We start from the raw sequence: 24247 nt of genomic DNA, 5'->3' as shown, positions 1-24247 counted from the left end.
CAATTTTGGAAAAGTCGCTGGATAGCAATTTCAATTGAAAACTGACTCATATGTCTCGTCTCAGTCTAGGAAACTCACTACACGGTGGAAAATCGTCTTCGCCTATAAATACGCTTCCCCATTCAGGTTCAGGCTCACTCCACTCCACTGCTAGTTCCTCTTCGGCATTCATGGCTAATCACCCCGCTGTTTCTCCTGTGCCTCCTGTTCCATTGATCGATACTCGCCTACTTCCCCCAGGAGAACCTCTCTCTTTTGATATCTCCTTTAACCCTTCATGCCAAGCCCCGGTCCACGCTCCCACGGCAGTCATCTCAATCTGCCATCGACGCAAGTTCTTCTATATGGGTCCTATGCGGGAGAGAGGCCATGTTAATCAAGTTATTTTCCATACACCGGCTGTGTGCTTTCGTCTGCCGCTTTCCTTATTGTTCGATCGGAGTCGCTGGCAAAATGTGGCCTCCGGAATACTGCACCACTTCTTCTTCGGCTCCGAGGCCTACGCCCAACTCCTTCGACATCTCTATTTTCTTGGAGCTGATTGGGCGGAGTTCGCGTTGAGGCATGGGTGTACGAGGTTGGATGTGGCGGTTGACGTGAGTGAGAGGACCGAAATCGACTTTCCGCTACCGATTCCCTCAGACCCTGAGTCAATGCCGCCAGTAGAAGAGGCTTCTGTCGGCCAGAACATGAAGTTCAAGGAGCTCAGCGAGATAGCTGCCGGAGAGACGTGCGCTGTTTGTTTTGAAGAATTTGGAGGATCGACGAAGTCGGTGACGGAGACTTCATGCTCGCATCTTTTCCACACTGACTGCCTCCTTCCTTGGTTGAGCAGAGCGACTACATGTCCACTCTGCAGATCCTCCCTCCGACTCCCATGATCCAAGTTGAAAGTTGATTAGTTGGTTAGACGAATCGAATTCTTGTATGTTATTTTTTATGTAAAAAGATTGTTGATTCTACAGAAACTTCTTATGTGTATCCGCCACCGTGCAAACGAAACTGTAACACAACTCCGCTTTGTCTATCTGTAATAAATTGATTAGATAGGAAACAGATTCTACGAGTACTCGATATCTGGTAACGATAGTTTTCTGGGTAATTGATCTTATCAAACACACTCCTCTGTTTTGATGATTCGACTTAACTACTGGATAGCTGGTTTCGATAATTTTCTGGGTAACTGATCTTATCATACATACTCCTCTGTTTTGATGATTCAACAACTCCTTTCTTTCCGAGTTCCTAGCTTTCAGATCAGAGAAGGCAAAGAAGTTAAACGGATGTAAGGAGCGGAGTTAAATCTATCTTTAATCAGCTTAACCCCATTTTGAAAAGTGAGTACTGTACCTGCTCTCGTTAAAGAAAGTTCACGGTTCTCAACCTTGTTGAAATGGTGATTACAGTAGCTATCTTGTTATGGTCGTTGGCTCAAAGAGTCGCATATTTGCGCTCTGGGGAGAAGGGAAAAGGAGGTCTGTAGTAGACCTTCCTCCATGAACAAGCCTTGCTGGGTTTGCTGATCATCAGGAACTTCTCCCTGCATGACAATGGAAACGGGACTTTTTTTATGATCTGTTTGAAATCCGTTTTCCATTGAGTGATGTATGAGAAAATCTCTCTCTTTGGTTTCTCTTTTGTTTGTTTTTTGGGTTTTTACCAAATTATCCTTTTTAAAAAACTTATTTTATGTTATTTTGAATTTATTTTGAAAAATACCCAACTTTGACTGGTCTACTATACATATGTATAGTCAAAAGTGATACATAAGCTTTGACTGATTACATGTCACCACGTCATCACCACGGTATGAGTAGATAGATACATCGACTTCCATGTCACTATTCTGACATGTCATCTGCCAAGTAAGACGCCGTGTCATTAAATGACAAAAAATTTGAATAATTTTTTTTTAAAAAAATCAAATTTATAGATACACTTTTTATTACCTGATTTTTAAAATCAAAATTTTTTTATTCATAAAAAAGTGTATTCATAAATATTATTTAAAAAAATTATTCAATTTTTTTGTCATTTATTGATGTGGTGTCTAACCTGGTAGATGACATGTGGGAATAGTGACGTGGCAGTCGATGTGCCTATCTACTCACACAGTTTTTATGACGTGGTGACATGTAAATTGTCAAATCTTATGTGTCACCTTTGACTATACACATGTACAATGGACTGGTCAAAGTTGGGTATTTTTCAAAATAAGTTCAAAGTGACGTCATTTATTGAAATATGTTTTTAAAATGGGTAATTTGGTAAAAAACCTTTGTTTTTTCCATAATTTCTTCTTGTTATTTTGATTTGAACTTATTTGTGTGCTCCCATAGTAGCTTGAATTAGGGGTGGACACGGGTTGGGTCAGTGTCCGGTTTTCGAAAAATCGAAACCGACCCAGAAAAGGCATGTCCCAGTAAATTTTATTTAAATCCAAACCCATCTTGGTAAACCTGACCCATTCCGACCTATCCTTACCCTATTTTATATTCCTGTGTCATTCCTTTAGGTTGGGTCTGGGAAAATCCGTCCACAACCTGAAAGCTGAAGGTTTTTTTTTTTAGCCGCATCCACAACCCACAAGGTGAAAACTGAAATTTGAACCTAGGGTTTTTGGGTTGGGTCAAGTTAGGTTCCCTATGAAACCCAACCGATGCCCACCCCTAACTTCAATGATGCTATTAATGGGGAGAAATACTACCCATTTCTATGATTCTTGCTTTTATGTATTTACATATATTACAGATTAGACAATGTTTTGGATTTGTTTTTGTTTATTTTCCTCTTATTTAGTTATTTCTCTTTAAATGAGTTTATGTTAGTTTTGCTTCCTCTAAATATGAAGGTGTGCACGTACTTGTGTGCATGTAGAAAGTATTTGGTCGAAAACCCTAAACAAAAGAGTCCAGCAGCTCCCTCAGAGTTACCCAATGCAAATTTGATACAATGCGATGAGTAAAAAAATAAAGCAATGAACACATTGTTCTTATTATTAGCTAATATTTATTATTTTGGAGTTATCAATCATTATTCTACCAATTATTGGTTATTATTTCCTATTGTTATTGTCATTATTTTATATTATATACAAAATGAAGAGCTTTATCCATCATAAATGTCAAATTAATATATATTAATATATGAATTAATTAAATTGATATTATTTTGTCAATTATTTAACAAATATATCAACTAATATTCATAATCAATAAATATAAAACATAAACATAACTTGCTTAATTTAATTATAATTTAACATATTAATAATAATATATAATTAATTTAATATTATTTTGTTTTAATTAAATATCTCATTACAATTGAAAATAGTAACATATTATGTAAATTTTAAATTAAATAGTAGCTTTAAATTAATTTAAAATATTTATTTTGACTAATTATAATTAATTTTTAATGAAATAAATGGACATTGCAGATACAAAGGATACATAGTTGAAATGAAGAAAAATACCAAAAGAACACGGCTCATGCATTAAATACATTTTTACAGCATTATTAAAGACTTGAGTTTATTTCAATCCTGAGAGGGAGGAAGGAGCATAGGTGGAGGATGAGGCTCTCCTGTAATGCCAACAATGGCCAACAGATCCGACAGAGATGACATAGAGAACAACGGAAAGAATATGTTAGATTTCAAGTTCACACTAGATCGAGTTGGAAAATCGCAGATTTTGGTGAAGAAACTAAGAGAAGAATGGAAAACTAAGAGAGCCAGTAAGATTAGGGTTTTCTCTTGAAATACATTTGATTTAATACTGCTACAGAGCTGACTGAAATCAATCATACAAAAAAGCCAATTAACTTGGCTACAAAAACAATTGAAATCAAACATACAAAAAGGATACAAAGATTTTATAATAGTTCATAATTTAAACTCAAGTGGTTAATTCAATAAGAAAATCAGCCCGTTACACTCTAACGGAAGAAACTCAACCAAGATTGAGTCGTTATCATCCAACTGGTTTGAAATTCAAAAATCATCCAAGAGGCAGACTCCAACCTCTGTGGTGGAAGATAGGCCCAAACCCGACCAAGGAAGACCCACATATCTAAGAGTATTATAAGATGGGTCACACGACCATCAAGGCCCACAAGATGGGCCCAAGCACATAAGAAGTAGGACCCACCATGATTTCTACAAGTTGGCATACGTAAGTTGGAAGATCAAGAAAGATTCACAAAGGCATCTTTATCTTATGGTCACGTCCTAGAAGAGTTCTAGTTTGAGTTATGTTTATCTTTTATCTATATTGAGTTATTTAATTATGCTAGGACTTATCTTTCAGTGTTAGAGTGTAGGTGTAATTGGGACAAAGGTAGTTTTATTGTAATTGGACTCTACTACCTTCCTCTATCTGATCATAATAAGTTTATGAAGTCAATGAAGTATTTCTCTTTTCTATAAAATCAACATGGTATCAAATCAGGTTATGTGAGTTGACTTGGTCAACCCACAGAGATAATAAGATCTTTTTCTCTAAACCCAAAACCCTAGGTCTAGGTTCGTAGTTATTTTTTTCAATCCCTAAACCTATAGTTTTCTTTGCGTTTTTCACCCCTATAATGAGATTTTCATATTGTAAATTATATATTGACGGAAAGATATTTGAGTTTACTTTCCAATGAAAATTTATTTTTTCCAATTGGAGTTATCTAAAAAGAGAAATCAATATTTGAATGAGCGAATGTCAGATTGCGAAAAAGGTTCGAGCAGCAGTAGAAAACTTCAACTTCAGAGGTATTTTATACTATCAAGAACGAGACTTTATATGGAGGTATATATATCGAAATAAATATCTGTAAGTATATTATCTTAAATATTCAACCAATTTTCAATTAGATTTATCTACAAAGATAAATCGATATTTGAAGAAGCAAAGGTCAGATTGAAAAAAAAAAGGTTCGAGCAGTAGCAGAAATCTTCAACTTCTGCGGTCTTTTTATGCTATCAAGAACGAGACTTTATATGGAGAATTATATATCAAAATAAATATTTGTAAGTATATTTTCTTACATATTCAACCAATTCTCTATATGAGTTTTTGATAAGGAGATATTGATCTTGGAAGAGTCAAGGGTCATGCTGGAAAAAAAAGGAGAAACAATGCTTAGTTCGGCCATATGACAGAGACCGAAATCTATCAGATTATTTATCTTTTGATAATTATATTTCATGAATAGAAGTTATACTTGGATGAAAGGTATTTCAGAAGGAGAAAAAATCATGTCAATCTGATCTATATTTAAAGATATATTCACATTGGAAAAATCAAAAGTCATGTTGGTATTCTGTTGTATTAAAAAATCCGAATTTATGCCTTTTGTTTTGCGTCACTGTTTGAGTTGTTATATCAGGAAAATATCTCACTTCTCCCTTGTTTGAGGGCTTATTACTACATCTATGTTATTTGGCCTTATTACTGCATCTATGATATTTGGTTCAAGCTGGGATCATCGCCATTACCTCCCAGTTTGAGGGGGATAAGTGGAAGAAGTACAAGAAAAAGGTATTTTATTCCACATGTTGTGGATAAGTTTATGTGACCAAAATCTTCAAGAAAGGGGGAGCACAAAATATGAAGCTTCTGCATTTAAGAAAAAAATATTTATATCGGATTATGATTATTTCATGGGTCCTTCTATAAGGTTTATTATTTTGGTTCGTGTTATATGAGTTGGAAGATGGTCGTGTTATATTCAATTGCTATTATGTCTCTTTGGATGAGACATTATTATTGAAAAAGAGGTGGCCTCAGTACCTTTTCTCATACTATACTTTATTTGACTCTAAAAAATATCACGGTTGGGACACCATGAGAGTCGGTGCCCGGATTTAGACACCATGATAAATTTAACTCTAAAAAATATCACAGTTGGGATACCATGAGAGTTGGTGTCCAAATTGGGACACCAATATTAACAACCCCCCCACCCACCCTCTTGTAATGGTTTTTATTTCTCCTACAACATAGAGTCGTCCTGTGGAGGGACACGGTGGTGGACACTTCATAGCAATACCGATAGACACACTACCTACAAAAGACGGAGTGTGCCCTACATCCAGCATTAGGACTGGAGTATGGAGCAATGTCTTACCGACTAGAATTGATTTTTACTCTCACTTATATTGTGCCAGCAGAGCCTCATGGAAGGATGCAACAGCGTGAGGGGGAGTGTTGGAAGATGAAGGCATATTGGAAGATGTGTCATTTTATACAAAAAAGATTTTATATATCATTTGCAGCAAGCTGAGAGTTCATGTTGTTCTCTCACCCCCAGCTTGAGGGGGAATGTTGAAAGATAGGCCCAATCCCACATGACCAAAGAAGGCCCACATATCTAAGAGTATTATAAGATAGGCCCAAGCACACACATGACCAAGGAAGACCCACATATCTAAGAGTATTATAATATGGGCCCAAGCACATAAGAAGTAGGACCCACTATGATTACCACAAGTTGGCATCCTTATCACATAAGTTGGAAGATCAAGAAGGACTCACAGATGCATCTTTATCTTATGGTCACGTCCTAGAAAAGTTCTAGTGTTAGTTATATTTGTCTTTTATCTATATTGAGTTATTTAATTATGTTAGAACTTATCTTTCAGTGTTAGAGTTTGAGTATAATTGGGACAAAGGTAGTTTTATTGTAATTGGATTCTACTACCTTCCTCTATTATAAATAGAGGTTCATGTACTCTGATTATAATAAATTTATGAAGTCAATGAAGTATTTCTTTTTTTTATAAATTCAACACTCAGTTTTCATTCAAAGTCAAAAACTAATTCAAAAAGTTCTGTCATGATTATTGGTATCTTACTATCTTGTTTGATTGTTGATATCAATCTTGGTGTGATCTTAATGGTTCCAGACATCCGCCAAGAAAACTGTGAATCAGACAACCAAGAGATATGAGTTGAAGCTAACTGTCATCGTGTTGCTTAATACATAATCCTATAGCCTCGTTGGCATCTTCCTTATTTTTGGATGTTTTACTTCAAAAAATAGGCTGACATATGCTGCTGCTGCTACGTTGTTTGACTTCTACCTGATTTTTTTTTGGTAATTTTCTCTAATTGATAACAACATCAAGTTGCTATTTTTCACTCGACTTCCATACCAAGCTAGGCGAAATTATCTCATGACTCTCTTATTGTTGCTATGTTGCAGAAACAGGAGCTCCATTGCCTTTTCCAGAAACTCCTCTGCTCTATTGTTCCACTATATTCAATATCGTGGGGAAGATTGTTAGGAATTAATCGCCCTAATTCCAAACTAACAAGAATAATAATAATAATCGTTGAAGAAAGGAAAAGAAAGCACAAAAACAAACAACAAGATTTATATAGGTTCCCTTCAAGGTGAGACTACGTCTTGTCTTCCACCGCTGCAGTAATCCACTATGAAGATGAAATAGTTTACAAGAGAAATCACACACTTACAGGTGTTTCTCTATAACCTCTCGGACTGCAACTCGAGATGCTCCTCGGATTTAGAAGATAAAACCCTAATAGCGGCTCCCCTCAATTATAAAGATAAAATTAGGGCAACCGTGATACAAGAGTAAAATTCCCAAACTGCTATTAATGAAACAGCATACAATATATCTGATTCACGACCAACTCAGCATAAGGTGTTAATTAGGCTCCACAACTTAACAATCTCCCACTTGGAGACTAATCCATCATCAATGTCTCCTCTACAGCGGCACTAGCTTCTCAATCCTCATAGAGAAGTCCAACTGAAGTTGTACACAACTTCAGTTTCTCAATCGTAATAGTCTTTGTTAAAATATCAGCCGGATTTTGACCCCCTTGAATGTTTTCAAGTGCTAAGATTTCATCCTCCAAAGCCGATCTGATGAAGTGATTACGTACCTGTATGTGCTTTGTTTTGGCATGATAAACAGGATTTTTTGCTAAATGAATAGCACTTTGGCTGTCACAATACAACACATTCTTCCCATACTTGAGACCTAATTCTTCCCAGAAAGACTGGAACCATACCATCTCTTTGCTGGTTTCGGTCACGATCGCCTATTCTGCCTCAGTAGTAAAAAGATCGACTATCTTCTGCAATTTAGAGACCCAACTAACTGTTGTACCACCCAATGTGAATAAATATCCAATGGTACTCTTCCAACTATCAATGTCTCCATCCATGTCAACATCTACATAACCTTATAATGCCAAGTCTGACTTTCTAAAATATAGGGTTGAGTCTGTAGTGCCTCTCAAATACCTGAGAATGCACTTCACTGTTTCCCAATGTTGTTTACCCGGATTACTCGTATATTTGCTCACAACTCCCACTACATGAGCTATGTCAGGTCTAGTACACACCATGGCATACATGAGACTGCCAATAGCAGAAGCATAAGGCACATTGGCCATGTTGGCTCGTTCCTGCTCTATAGAAGGTGATTGCCCGTTAGATAGTCTAAAGTGACTAGCTAAAAGAGTACTCACTGGTTTTGCATCATTTATGTTGAACCTACTCAGCACCTTCTTTACATATTCTTCTTGTAACAGTTTCAAGACATCAATGTCCCTAGTAATCATCATCCCAATTATTTGTTTTGCGGCACCCAAATCCTTCATTGTAAACTTCTTGGAAAACTCCCTTTTCAACTTATCTATTTCCTGATTGCAAGCACCTGCTATCAACATGTCATCAACATATAGTAGAATAATGTAGGAGTCATCAAGTTTGTTCACATAACAACAATGTTCAGTCAGGCACCTCAAGAAACCATTACTATTTATAAAGGTGTCAAACTTCTTATACCACTGTCTTGGAGCTTGTTAAGACCATACTAGCTTTTTTGAAGTTTGCACACCATTTTCTCGTTTCCTTGTGCTTTGAAACCCTATGGCTGCATCATGTAAATTTCTTTCTCTAAATCACCATGAAGAAAGGTTATCTTTACATTCAACTGCTCTAAAGTGCAAATCTTCATTTGCCACTAGTCCAAGCATTGTTTTAATAGTAGTCAATTTCACTACTGGAGAGGAAATCTCAGTGTAGTCAATGACTTTTTTTTTGTTGAAAGTCTTTTACCACCAGTCTTGCCTTGTAACATTTGTTGCCATCATGTTCATCTTTTATTTGGTACACCCATTATTCAGCAAGGCCTTCTTCCCTTTTGGTAACTCAGCCAACTACCATATCTGATTGGATAACAATGAGTCCATCTCGTCCTTCATGGCCAACTCCCACTTGGTTGATTCATCAATTTGCACAACTTCATCATAACTCTCTGGTTCACCTTTATCAGTCAATAAAATATAATTCAGTGCAGGGGAGTACCTCTGTGTTGTTCTGCTAGTTCTGGCAGATCTCCTGAGTTCAATCACAAGATTGTTCTGATTTACTTTTGTTGGTATGTTCTCTTGGTTTTCTTGAGCAATATTCTCCATCTCAATAGCTAGAAGATCTCTCAACTAAATCATTTCAGACTTCTTGGTTTCATCACTTATGCTCTTAGACTTTGTTCTCAACCTGTCTTTATACAAGGCACCTTCATTGAAAATCGTGTCCTTGCTCCTGATAACCTTACGACTTTGGTCATCCTAAAAGCGATAACCAAACTCGGTACCACCATCGCCAATGAAAAAACATATCTTAGATTTAGCATCAAGTTTATTTCTAGTAGCAGAATCAATATGAATATAAGAAACACAACCAAAAACTTTCAAGAAAGAAAAGTTTACCTCTTTGCCGCTCCAGACCTCTTCTGGTATTTTGCATTCCAATGGTGTTGTGGGACATCTATTGATCAAATAGGCAGCAGAGCTAATAGCCTCAGACCATAACATCTTTGGTAATCCAGTATGTAATCTCATGCTCCTAGCACGCTTGTTCAAAGTTTTGTTCATCCTCTTAGCCATACCAATGTCACATAGTAGTTAGAATCTCCAAGGGAAGTAACAGCTGAAGGCCCCCACACATTAGTGTGAACCAACTCCAATTTTATTGTCTTTTGTTCCTTTTTGGCCTTAGAAAAGCTAACCCTTTTCTGCTTGCCAAAAATACAGCCTTCACACAAACTGTTGTTTACAGTTTTCAACCTTGGTAGCTTTCCTTTGGATTGAAGCACTTTCATTCCCTTCTCACTCATGTGACCGAGCCTATAATGCCACAAGTTAGAATCAATAACAGCATCAGCAACTGTAACCGTGTCTCTGCAATTGGAAGTGATGTAAAAAATTCTAGTTTTAACTCCTCGTGCAACAAGCATAGATCCCTTTGTGACTTTCCAGGTAACGCCATTAAAATTCACATTATGACCTTCATCATCAAGTTGCCCTACTAAGATCAAATTACGTATCGGTTTATGTACATGTCTCACCTTGTGAATCTTCCACACTAACCTGTTTGTCATCCTCAAATTGACATTACCAATATCGACAATATCCAAAGGTTTTTCATCAGTAAGATACACCTTCCTGTGATCTCCAACAACATAATTCTCCATGTTTTGACGATGTGTGGTGGTGTGAAAAGAAACTCCAGAATCTAACACTCAAGAGTCAATAGGGCTATCAATCGACAAGAGTAAGTCATCTTGTACTTCTTCAATCACTGCATTTGCAGCATCGTTTTTCTTTTCATCCTTCTTTGGTGCTCTATAGTTCTTCTTTATGTGACCAGACTTGCAACAATTCCAACATTTCACATTCCTTTCGAATTTGGACTTGCTTCTACCATTCCTTGACTTCCCTCTACCATTGCCCTTGTTGGAATTCCTCTCGAAGTTCCTACCCCTAGTATCGATACTTAGGGCAGAATTAGATGCCACTAATGTATGTTTTTTAATTAAATTGAACAGTTTTTTCATGAGATGTACCTTATTATTTGTAGAAAGCTTCTCATGCATATCAGACAGAATCTTCGTCATTCTCATTGTGGTTTTCTCTGATGTCACGTTATGAGCGACATTCTTCAATAGTGCCAACCGGATCATTCCCCTCACTTATCTATCAAGGAGATTCTACTCATTATCTTTCATGCCTTCTGGTTTCATATCCAGAAGTGGTGAGTGCAACTTTTTACTGTACAGATAATATTTCATTAGCATCCTCCAGAACGTAAAATCCATACCCTCAAACTCGTTGATTCCAAGTGCTCGTCTTTCTCCACTAGCCATTGCTCTCAATCATGAGCCTGGATCTAACACCACTTGTTAGGAATTAGATACCCTAATTCAATGCTAACAAGAGTAGTAATAATTGCATAAGAAGAAAAAGCAGGCATGAAAACACAAGATTTATACAGGTTCACCTAGAGGTGAGACTACGTCATGTCTTCCACCGTTATAGTAATTCACTATGATGATGAGGTAGTTTATAAAAGAAATCGCATAAACTCAAGTGTTTTCTTTAAATTGTCTCAACCGCAACTGACGATCCGCATACCGACTCAACGTAAGGTATTAATTAGGTTCCACAACTTAACAAATAAGCAACCTCAAGAAGGCGTCTATTTTTTCTTTCAGCAATACTATTTTGTTGTGGTGTGTAGACACAAGAGGGTTGGTGAATTATGCGTTTTTTCTGGCAAAAAGATTGAAACTTTGTAAACAGATATTCCTTGGCATTGTCGGAATGAAGAATCTTTAAAGTAGCACTTGACTAAGTAGACATCATGGCACCAAAGAAATTAAAAAGAGATAAGACTTTTGATCTCTCTTTTAAGAGGAACAACCTTGTTTATTGGGAGAAGTCATCCACAAAGGTAACAAAATATTTAGACCGGGAAACCTTGGAGATATTCATAGGGCGTCATATATTAGTATGAACTGAAGAAAATGAGGTAAGACTTTTGGTTTCACTCGGAGGAGAATAAGTACTTGATGGTGTTTACTCACTTGACAATTTTTGTAGTTGAGGCTTGAAATAAACTGTAATGTAGGAATAATCTATTTGAATGACCGAAGGGAAGGATGTCCTAACTTATTGTGCCACTGAAGAGTCCCCAGAGTTAATGATCTAGGATGAAAAGGTAGTTGAGACCATACCAGTTATAGAGCTAGCAACATTAGGATAAATCTTATTGGAGGTGGTCTGGTTGTTTGTATAATCCATCAGACGCTTTATCTTTAAAATTAGTGCAAATTCTTCGAAAGAGACAGTCTTCATCGTGGTGCGAGCTGACACCAATAATAATCCAACAATAAGGGTAATGAGACACAATGGGCATGTCAAGCTGGGTTAAGATACTGAGTACAGCCAACCAAGGTACCAAGTGTGGCCGAATCAAGTGACCGAGTCGAGCCGAGTCAATATACCAATATTGCTGAGGCAATAGCCTAATTTAATCTGAGTAACACCGAATCAAGAGATCAGGTTGAGATGGCCCGAGTCAAGATGGTCAAGTCAGGCTGACTCATGACTCCGTGTTGACCCAGTCAGAGTCAACCCGAGTTAACTCAAGTAGAATAGTATCAGTATATCTCACGAATCTGGTCACTGGTTCTTCACTCTAATGCACGATAGAGGACCTTGAGTTCTTCACTCTAACACTTTCACAATAGAGATATCCTGATAGAAATAATATCGGAATAGACCTGGCAGTAGTGGTGGCTTCGAACCGAGCCGACTCGAGTTCGGCTTTGTTCAATTCGTTATCTATCGAGCGCAAGCTCTGAAATCGTCTCATTTACCTTAACGAGCCAAGATCGACCGAAGCCACGTTCGGTTCGTTGGCTCGTGAGCCGGCTCGCGGTGAGTCAGGATCGGTATCGAGTCGGGAGCGTGAGCGAGAGCGAGGGGGGGGGGGGGGGAATTTTTTCGTCGACTGCCTCTGTGGCCATCCATTCGATTTCTTCCTCTCCTCGCCATTGCCTCTGTTTCCGTCTCCGCCATTTCCGTTACCGCCGCTTTCGTCGCCACCGCCTCCGTCGCAACTGTCATCCCCGACGACAGGTCCTCCCTAGCATCGTAACCCCCTTCCCTCCTCGTCGTCTCGACGGAAAACTAGAACCAGGGGAAAAATTAGGAAAGAAATAATCTCCCCCATCCCCCGTGCGAAAATGATTTCGCACGTGCGAGATCATAAAGTAAAAAAAAAAATTGCCTTAAACTCTCCTTCCTCATAGCTTTTGAAAAAATTAAAAATACATTTTATAGAAATAAGTTTCTATGATCTATTAGTGTCTCATTTTTTTAAAAATATTTTTCTAATTGAAAATTCTTATTAAAAATCATATAATTTTCTAACTATGATTTTCCTACCAAGATGGGGTAGAAAACTGTATAAAAAAATTTTGAATAAATATTTATGCTATAATACTTTTAGCATGAAACAATTTTCATTGCAATTTTGTGTTTGACATTTTATTTGATTAAAAATTTATCGATAAGTATAATAATATATTAGATTGATTATTAATTTTTATTTATTTCCCTAGAAGATGCAATAAAAGGTCCATTTAACTTTCCTAAGAAAATTTTAAAATATTTTTTTTAATTTTCTAATAAATCACTAAAAGTAATAGGAATTTATTTAAAATTTTTTTTGGAAATATGTATCATTGAAAAAATATTACTAGTTTTTCCTAGAATATAATTTTCATATAGGGGTACTAAGGAGGCCATAGTAAATTTATGGCCAGATTCAAAAATTACAAAACAAGCTAGACAACAATTGTGAGTAAAAAAAATTGATATTGGTGCATTTTAATCTATTATTGAAATTCAATCCTGAACTTTCCCTATCATTTTTTTTTATGTATGCATAATTTTATATATAATTTATTCAAAACCTCCCCTACATGCGAGATCATAAACAAGGAAAAAAAAGTCTTTGTCCCTTCCTCATGACTTATGAAGAAATTGAAAATATATTTTAGTAGAAATGTTTTTCTATAGACTATTAGTGTTTTTTTCAGTAAATGTTGAAAAGATATTTTAGTAAAAATATTGGGACCATTAGTGCCTCATGTTTTTTTGAAAATATTTTTCTAATTATAATTTCTTGTTAAAAAATCATATAATTTTATAAGTAAGATTTTCTTGCCAAGATGGGTTAGAAAACCGTATAGAAAAATTTTGAATAAGTATTTGACAGTTGATGATATAATACTTTTAGCATGAGGCAATTTTCATAGCAATTTTGTGTTTGACATTTTATTTGATTAAAAATTTATCGATAAGTATAATAATATGTTAGATTAATTATTAATTTTTATTTATTTCCTTAGAAAAGGCAATAAGAGGTCCATTTAACTTGCCTAAGAAAAATTTAAAATATTTCTTGTAATTTTCTAGTAAGTCTCTAATAGTAATAGGATTTTATTTAAAGGATTTATAGTTTTATTTGGGTGATTGTAAACTGATAGTCATATTTATTTAATTTTGTTGTGTTTGATTATTGTATGGAGTTTATTCATAATGTAATGCAATGTATAGAGTGTTTAGACTATTTTATGGAGTGTATAAACAATTTCATGAAATGTATAGACAATTTTATGGAGTGTTTATGGAGTGTTTATTCAGGTATTATGTATATAGATTATGCCTAATTTTAAGCAGAGGTCATACCGAATTTTATAAAAGTATTATATACATAGATTATGCTCAATTTTATGTAGAGGTCATGCTCAATCTTATACATGTATTATATATATAGGTTATACCCAATTTTATGTAAAATATATGCATAATTTTATATATTTTTTATTTTATATATTTTAAAAAAAAAATTAAATGTATGTTGAAGTTCAAGCTCGGCTCGAACTCAATTAAAAATTTTGGGCTCGAGACGAGGTTCGGCTCGAATATAGGCATGTTCGGGCTCGGCTCCACCCCTTCCTGGCAGATTAACCCAGCAGTTATAGAACCTTCCGAACTAGTTTTCGGCTTCGAATGAAACCGAGGTTGAAGTCTGCCACGCGCTGGATGTGGCAATGCTCCAACTCAATCTCAGATGATTTTCCAAGATAAACTTTCGTTAGCGTATAACGTGCTAGATGACAGCGGTGCCAATGAAGAGAGACATCCAGAATTAAGATGGATGCTGGTTGTTGATTCCTGAAAATCTGACTGATGTTGTGATTGAAGATGAGCCAGTGAAGGTAAAGAAAGTTTCCAATATCTCAAAAGGCAATCAACCAGCGGAAGCTCAAGATAACTGTCCAAAAAAATAAATGTGTTGTTGTATCTGATTCAATAGGATCTTCCATGAATAAATCACGTGGAATTTGATTTCTGGCAATGTACATATCCAAGCCACGCAACACCAAAAATCAAGCAATTTTCTATACAACTACCGTCAGACATAATCCAATAGAATGCCAGATCGTCCAGAGAGCAAGAATTCAATCAGCGAAGTTCAGTAGAGTACCAGTCAATCGACTGATTATCATGCTACGTAATAATCTCTCAAATCTTCCAGTAGCAGAATCCCAGGTCGATCAGAGAGAGGAGCATCTTGAGTTCAGGCGGAACTTCATCTGAATTGGTTTTTCTCCGATAGCTCCCAAAGTTCGACATGAACGGAGGGAGAGTTGCTAGGCAAACCAGAACGTGGGTATCTAGAGACACGATGGCGGTGGCAACACCAGTTAATACCGATGTAAGCGGAATGGAAGAGAACCCATTCCTAATACCGATCTTCATTGATCAAGATTTCTCAGACGCTGTCAACTTTAGAAGAATGCTCTGGTGCTGAGAAAAAAATACACTATACTGCAACACACACACACACCCTTAACCTTTATTTAAAGATGTCAAGAGTATATAAATTATAAATATACCCTTACCCTAGAGAGAATGAAGAAAAGACAACGAACATAAGATATTTACAATAATGTCACCTAAGTTTGTATATGACCTTCAACACAATCAAACATATCAATTCTAACATGCATATAAGGTAAGACAATCAAATATTTCAAAGAATAAAGTCTTTGAAAAACATGACGGACTGAGTTTCAAATCTCCAAATCAACCTCCAAAGAAGATTTCAATATATAGGAATTTTTTGGTATGGGTCATGGTCACTGCAGCATGCTTTTCTAGAACCATGAAATTTTGAAAGGGACATTTATACTCGTGTAAATTTACCAATACCTTGAAAAATTAAAGAAAATACTTAAAATTATTGGGTTTTAGCTACTATAGACAATGGTAGGTAACTTGAAAAGTTTGGTGACCTAACTTGGCCAAATTGGGGCTTGAAAGTTCTTCTCATAGTGTTCTTGGTCATAAAATTGAATGGAGTGTGGCATTTGAATGCCTATCTTTCTTCTACTTGCTTGGGTATTCAGATGCCAGTGGGCTTTCGTTCATAACTTGTTCTAACAATTTAATTTGTTCAAACAACTTTCTTTTTTCTAGTCTTTGGGCCACAAACTTGATTTTGAAAATTGTTCAAACTTTACTTGAAACATAAGATAGTTCTAAATATTTGTTATCATCAAAATTTGATGGAATAGGATCTGCCTAGAAACGGATTGGTGTCAAAGCTAGGTGGTTCTGGTCCACCTGGGTTAGGTTCCATCCACCCCTAGTCCACTGATGGGTTAGGTACTTGGCTTTTCGCACTTCACAGACCAGTCTTTTGGGTTGTATTGGCTAAGCGTTTGACATTGTATCAGAGTTGGGCATCACGTTTCGCGTTCGAGTCCCGGGTGAAGCAGTAGGGAACGGGAACGATGGGTGTCAAAGCTGGGTGGTTTCATCTACCAAGTGGTTCCGTCCACCACTGATGGATTAGGTATTTGGCTTTCCACACTTAAAAAACCAATCTTTTGGGTTGTATTGGCTATGCGTTTAACATGGTATCAGAGATGGGCACCACGTTCCGCGTTCGAATCCCGACGGAAGCGGTAGGGAACGGGAACGATGGGTGTCAGAGCTAGGTGGTTCCGGTCCACCTGGGTTAGGTTCCGTCCACCCTGGTCCACTGATAGGTTAGGTATTTGGCTTTCCGCACTTAACAGACAGGTTTTTTGGGTTGTATTGGCTAGGCATTTGACAGTTGGAACTTCAACTTGATTTAAACCTAAACAAGATGGTCAACAATTTCTTTGCGACTAAAAACTTTTTAATTTACTAAAAATGAATACATAAGTGATTAATGATTCAGTATCTCAAATGTTTTAATATTTAAAGTCAGTTGAACCATTTTGAACTTTTCCTTTGAATTAATGAACCAATAAACAAGTAAACTTGCATCAGACTTATAAAAGTATACATCATTTATCATTGACTTACATAATCAAAATATTATTTTTCATGCATATTCTTATATTATTATCCAATACCAACCTTTGTTATAAATTTATTGTATGTGTTGTCACGTGTTAGTCAAAAAGGAAAAAGTTTTGTAACACTTCAAGGTGGAGTAAGAAAAACGGTTTTGACACTAAAGATGACCTCATCTCTTAGCAGGTAACCAGCAAATCCCGTAACCGTTTTAAATATGCAAACAGTTTCTCTGAGTAACATGCATAGACTCACCTATAAAAGGATTGGCTTGGTGCCTTTGAGATTATAGACGAATTCTCAGGTTTGTTTTTCACTCTTTTTTTTCACGAATTCATGTTATATATTGTAGGTAAATATCAAGGTTTTTTTTTGCCAGGTTTCATCACAAATCACATTGAGATCATTGGAGAAGTACTGCATTTTTTTATTCAGAAGGATAACTATGAAATGAGCAACAAAACAAGCTTCAATGGCAGAATAGGGTAAATCGTCTTAGTTTCCTTTTCCTTTCCATTGCATATTAATAAGCATTGCATCAATTATTTAGTTAAGATAATGTTAAATATTTCCAACTACTATAGATTAAATCGTCGTAGTTTCTTTTCCCTTTCTATTGCATACTAATATGCATCCCATCAATTTTTTAGTTGACATAATACTAATATTTTGCTATTTTAGTTTGTTATCGTTGATATAATTTGGAGATGAATATGCACATGCATGTGTAGGTGAATGTATTATCCATCTTATTTTGACTGTAAATAATATATATATATATATATATATATGTATATATATACGTACATACATACATACATACATACATAATTCAAAGGTAAATGACCAAAAAGTGAATGTATTTTGGTAAAGTTTTTAAATTTTTATTATTAAAATAGACATAATTGTTGAATATTTAAACAAGACCGTTATAAATTTGAAAAGGAGAAATATTTTATAATTCAAAGGAATATCATAGCAAGGAACAGCTTTATATCATTGTTATTCATGTTTATTAAAAATTATAATTATACTAATTAAAAAAATATTATTATTGCTCTTTATTTAGTTTATTATATTAATATATGGCTCTTCTCCCGCCGTTTTCTCCTTCCTTAATTTCATACGCGGTCTGTCGCACCACCAAATCTGACAGGTAAGTGGGCCCCATCTACCGGTTTTCTGCCTTATTGGACCGGTCCAAGAAGCGTGATTCGTCGAGCGCGACCGCGGCATTGAGCGGCGCACCGACCTACCCGCGTATGTTAGCTAGGGGCACCATTGCTGTATACGGAAAATTGTGACGGGGAGATTTCGTACAGGGCGGGGCAGCTCATGCCGTGGAGAAATTTCCGTTAATGCGAAGCTCGATTTAATGTTGGTTCTGTCTTCCAAATCTTAATTCTCTTTCTTTAATGGCCAAAATGAGCAAGTACATTCACACTTGAAGGGCGACACTCCGTGTCTTCTCACAGAAGCCTTGGCTTATATATATATATCCATCTTTTCTCTGCGTCTCCGTGTTTCGATTTTGTTCCCTTTGAGGATTTCTTAGCTAGATTTCGTTTTATACGTCGTAACCCTTCTCTCCGGTTCGAGAGTTGTTTGTTCTATTTTATTTGTTTTTCAGCTTAGTTGGAGCTTGGATCGCTGTTCTTCTCTTTTTTCGTTTTGTTCGTTCGTGTTTGAGGTCTGTGATTGCTTGGGTAAATGGTGCTTTCGCTAAGCTGCTTGGCGTTGATGTCATTGTGATTCATTGGGGTTGTATCTGCTTCGCGTTTTTTTTTTTCTGAGAAATCTATTACAGGCGGGGATGGTTTGTTAGCTATTCTGTTGATGCGGCGTTTTCCTGATGGTTAAAGCCGAGATCTGCTGATATTGCTAGTGGAAATGATTTGGAGTGTTTGAATATTTTTTTGTTTGGTGGTCAAAGTTCTCCAGTTCGTCCTCTGTTCCGTCTGCTATTTGCCCATTTCGGCTTTCGACGTGGAATTAGCAGCTCCGATGTAAAGAGAGCTGTCTTACATTCCTCGTTTTGGGTTTAAATCTTCACTTTGCTTGCGGTTCTGCCTAGGGCTTTTGGTAAGACTATCCTTTCCCTTATCTGCTCTGGAGCATTAGGGTTCCGAATGGACAGGGAAAAATCACCAGCCCATGGAGGAGGGGGCGGCGGAGGCTTACCGCCTCCCTCGGGCCGCTATTCTGGTTTTCCTTCGACAACTAATTCGTTTACTTTGAAGTCCGATGCGTCCCCCTCTTCAGCTTCAGTTACAGCGCCGGAGTCTAGCCATTTTGGGTCAGCTATTTCTCCTGAAACCAGCCGTTTCAGTCATGACATTAGTGGCATGCCTGATTTCCCCCCCAGAAACCGTGGACACAGGCGGGCTCACTCTGAGATTCTTGGACTCCCAGATGACATTAGTTTTGACAGCGATCTTGGTGTAGTTGGTTCTGGAGATGGACCTTCTCTGTCAGATGAGACTGAGGAAGATCTCATCTCCATGTACATTGATATGGATAAGTTCTCTTCTTCTTGTGCGACATCCGGGCTGCAAATAGGTGGATCGTCTGGAACAGCTAGTGCGTTCGCCGCTCCAAGTGAGAATGTGAGCGTAGGTCCTAGTGAGAAGCCGAGGGTCAGGCACCAGCACAGCCAATCTATGGATGGGTGCACTTCAATCAAGCCGGAATTACTTGTTTCAGCTGCAGAAGGGGCTTCTATGGCTGATACAAAGAAGTCTATGTCTGCGGCAAAGCTTGCTGATCTAGCCTTACTTGACCCAAAACGAGCAAAGAGGTATGTTTTCCCTGGGTGCCTCTCGGGTTTCCATAAAAGTCGCAGTCTGGGGCTTAAATGGTTGTATAATAGAATGACCCATTGATAGGATTGAAGAAAATTGGAATGGTATTTGAACATGTTCTTGTTGCTTTTGCTCCAGTTATATCTACGCCTTCTAGTGGGAGTAGAGATCTTTTGTAGTTTCAGGAAGCATACATAAAATTCTTCTTATTATACAGTATTGTCCATTTGTCGATATATTAGACTAAGTTGACTACTCTCCTTCTTTAGTAGCATTGTAGTTGTTGACACTAAATCTTCATCATTATTGTTGGCTACAAGACCCTCTTCCATTTCTTGGTTGCCCTTTGTTCCACTATTTCCATCAATGTCAGCTTGGTCTTACTCTATTTCTTGTTGTTTTTTATTACTTGTGCCCCATCTGGCTTGAGTGAATCGTACCTGAACCATTCTAAAATATTCTTTCAGGTATTTGCTCTTGTTGGTGATACTCATTTAAGTTTTCTTGAAATTTATTATTCCTGTTTGTCTTTCCTAGTTTTTCTGCGTTCCTATCTCAAGGTCTTCAACTGTGCCATTCTCATCTTCTATTAATGATCTTTACTCACTCTTTGACTTTCTACTATATAAACCGAGTAATGAACCATTTTTGTTACCACGAGCTTCCAATGTCTGCTTGGTTTTGCTGATGGATTTGCTAAAGACGGCGAGGACCTCCAACCCTCTGTTTGCATGGTTCACAATTCTTTTTGCTCATTTGTCAATGACTTATGGTGGCCTACTTGGCTGTTTGGTTGAAATTACTTCATGTCATGACTCCCCGCACTCACCCCCAAAAAACCCATCTAGAATGATCCTTTTGTATTTGTAATATATCTTAACATTTTAAACCGTTGTCAAAACATGATAGTAGTTTAAGCAACAGAAGAGGTATAGTTCTCTATACCCAATATTCTTCAAAGATTACTGCCCCTGACATATGGTTCTGTACCTAATTGACTGCAAAGATAACTCCCTCTGACATCTAGTTCTCCTGACCTAATGGACTGCAAAGATAACTGCCTCTGACATCTAGTATTCCTTACCTAATGGACTGCGAAGATAACTGCCTCTGACATCTGGTTCTTCTTACCTAATGGACTGCCAAGATAACTGCCTCTGACATCTGGTTCTCTGTACCTAATGGACTTAAAAGATAACTGACTCTGACATTGAACCTGTGTAGTCTTTCTCCATGTAGAAGTTCTTTGTTTGTTGGACAGTAAAGAAAGACTTGTTGTGGAGTTAACATCGCTCAGGTTATGTGTCCTAGCTTGCCCATTTGGACCACTTTAAACTCCATTTGCTTGTGACTTTGACTATGTATTTGTGGAATGCCCATTTTACAGATTAAAACTTGCTTCAGTACGGCAATTATTTGTTCTCTGTTCATTCTCAAAAAAAATAATATAGTTGTTCTCAGTTGAAATCCTTGGTAATCCTCTGAGAGAATTATTCTCTTTCATATATTATTTGTCGGTGTAGTTATTATCTGTTCATGCTCTCTGTTACCTGCAAAGTATTGCTTTCTCCTTTGGTGAACCTTTGTTTTTTCCTTTTGGTGAGACAAGGATCTCCAGAAGCATGTTGCTCATAAGAAGAATGATTAAATCTCTTTACAATATCCATTACCCTTCATTTTTGTGTATCGAGCTTCCTTTTTTCTCCTTTGTTTTCCAATTTATGGAGGAAAAGCATGCATTAACAACCTCTTTTTTTGAGTTAATGTCTGTCTGTGCTCTCTGTTTACCTGCAATGTATTTTTTTTTTTTTTATGAAAGTGTGTATATTGATAAAAGAGAGAATTACAAACCTAGTTAAGGGCCTGGCCCCACAACAAAGTGTTTAACATCTTCTTTTTTTGAATGTTGAACCCTTTACCCTGGTATGACTTGAACCAAAGAACACTCTGTAGAAGCTGACCAATGTGGCCATTGAGCTAAACCGCCAATGCACCTTGTTTTTTTCCCACTATTGAATATAATCTTGATTAATTTGCCATGCTGTATCAGGATCTGGGCAAATAGACAGTCAGCAGCGCGATCCAAAGAGCGGAAAATGCGCTATATATCAGAGCTTGAGCGCAAAGTACAGACACTTCAGACTGAGGCAACCACTTTGTCTGCGCAGTTGACAATGTTACAGGTACTTGTGTGCCCTATGCACTGAATTCGTAAAACTACATTTTGGCCATAAATGGTTAATCAATGCGTAACAATCTCTCTCTCTTTCTCCCTCTCCCTGCAACCCTCTTTTCGATCTTTTTGGCTCTGTTTGAATGTGTGTTATTAGTTTGTTCTCTTTGAAGGCCTGTATGAATTTTGTCTGTTGTGTACATGAACAGAGAGATACAACTGGACTGACTTCTGAAAACAATGAGCTGAAACTGCGTTTGCAGACCATGGAGCAACAGGTTCACTTGCAGGATGGTAAAGGTTTCACCTCATCATTTTATGCATCATATCTGAATTATGTGATTACAATTTCCTGTAAGCAATTATATGAGCAGTCCAGTGCCCAGGATGAAACATACTATGTTTACTATTGGTATTCCCTATCATTTTGATAGTTCTTGGTAGTTTTGTTTACTGTGGTTCTGATTTACCTCGGAACCTTTACCAGTGTTCATTGCAGGTGACACTGGTAGGAAGGTTTTCATTCACTGTCTTCAAGAAAATGCACAAGCAAAGATATGATATAAAAAATTCACCTACTTGTTTGAATTTCATATTTGTTCGTATCTTCCCTAGGCTGATTTTTTAATGTTGATCAACATTGTATCCCAACAATGTTGAATGTTTTCTCGTGGCTTTGAATCACAGAAATTACAAAATGTGCAAGTTGGTGATTGTATTATTGCTCAATATGAATTTATTTGTTTCTCAGATTGACCATGATGACTAGGATTTTACTGTGAATTATTCTCAAGTCCACAGTTAGTATGCCTCTAAGAGTGGGTCTTGCATTCATGCTTACCAGTAACCAATGAAAAAGTTCACATGAAAAAAGAAAAGAAGGGAAAAGGTTTCTCAATCTTTCAATGCAGATCTCCTTCAAATGGCATTTGCATGTAATAGTTTAGAAATCACACATATATGACCTACTTTAGATTATAGAAGGAAGCTAAATTCCTGGTTGGTCAGCTTTTGTTTTCCTCGGAAAAATTCTCTTCTTCTTTAAAATCTTTGAGTTAAATAAAACAAATCTTATTTTTTAGTAGTAGTATCACAGACTAAGATGCTATTTCATTCTCAAGAAATGATCATTGTGCTGAATGTCATTGTTTTATATGACTTTCTTAGAGCTCTGCTCCTTAACAATGTACTTGTACAGCCTTACTGTTTGCAAATGTGGCTGGTCACCGATTCTTTCACTTCTCAAGAGATTATACTTGATTGACATCCACGATATCATTATCCCATGACACATGTCTCTTGTATGTTTTATTAATTCATATTAGTTTTGAATGCTTATTTACGGTATGTGAGTTTTCTTGTTAATAAATACTGCAGAAAAAAACTATCAAAATTTTGAAAATATCCTTTTTGATTCATGTACTTACTGTGTCCGTGGTTGTAGCTTTAAATGATGCATTGAGGGAGGAAGTGCAGCATCTGAAAGTTATGACTGGCCAAGTGATGTCTAATGGTGCGGCAATGATGAATTATGGTGCTTCTTTCAGCGGTAGCATCAATCAACAGTTCTATCCACAGAACAATTCTGTGCACACTCTCTTAGCAGCACACCAACTGCAACAGCTTCAACTCCAATCTCGGCAGCAGCCAACTATGCCTCATCTTCTGCATGTGCCAGTTGACCAGAGGCACTCTGAGGTGAAAATTAAAGGCGGCCCTCTGGCATCCCCAAATCCAAGTGCAGTATCAGATGGTAGCAGCTCTACCTCGAAGGAATGAAGGAATGAGACGGAGAACAAGAGGATCAGTAGGAACTGGTTGAGAATGCTGCAACGGATGCTGCCCAACTTCAAAGAATGAAGCCGGAACCTAGCTGGTCAATCTCATGGTCTGCGTCTTATCAGTTATTTACTTTGTAGGCTCAGATAGGAACTTTACTTGTGCAGTAGTCTCCAAACAGTAACTTCTGCATTTCAAGTATCTGGTAGTCTTAGTATCATATATAGAAATATCTTGGAGTTTTTTATATTTTA

The 24247-nt window shown here is 36.9% G+C and overlaps 1 protein-coding gene across 1 annotated transcript; it reads left to right on the top strand.

Annotated features, from left to right (window-relative positions):
• The first annotated feature begins 18618 nt into the window (after positions 1-18618).
• LOC137944775 (probable transcription factor PosF21) lies at positions 18619-24247 on the top strand. The gene is made up of 4 exons (XM_068790525.1): positions 18619-20037; positions 22092-22224; positions 22424-22508; positions 23659-24247. The coding sequence occupies exons 1-4, from the start codon at positions 19370-19372 to the stop codon at positions 23991-23993; spliced, it is 1221 nt and encodes a 406-aa protein (XP_068646626.1). The 5' UTR covers positions 18619-19369; the 3' UTR covers positions 23994-24247.

This window comes from Aristolochia californica, unplaced genomic scaffold (assembly GCF_029961685.1).
Source record: "Aristolochia californica isolate CCGP_79_NKW_82.1479 unplaced genomic scaffold, dmAriCali1.0.hap1 SCAF_1, whole genome shotgun sequence".
NCBI classification, from domain to species: Eukaryota; Viridiplantae; Streptophyta; class Magnoliopsida; order Piperales; family Aristolochiaceae; genus Aristolochia; species Aristolochia californica.
This window is presented reverse-complemented; position numbering and strand designations above follow the sequence as displayed.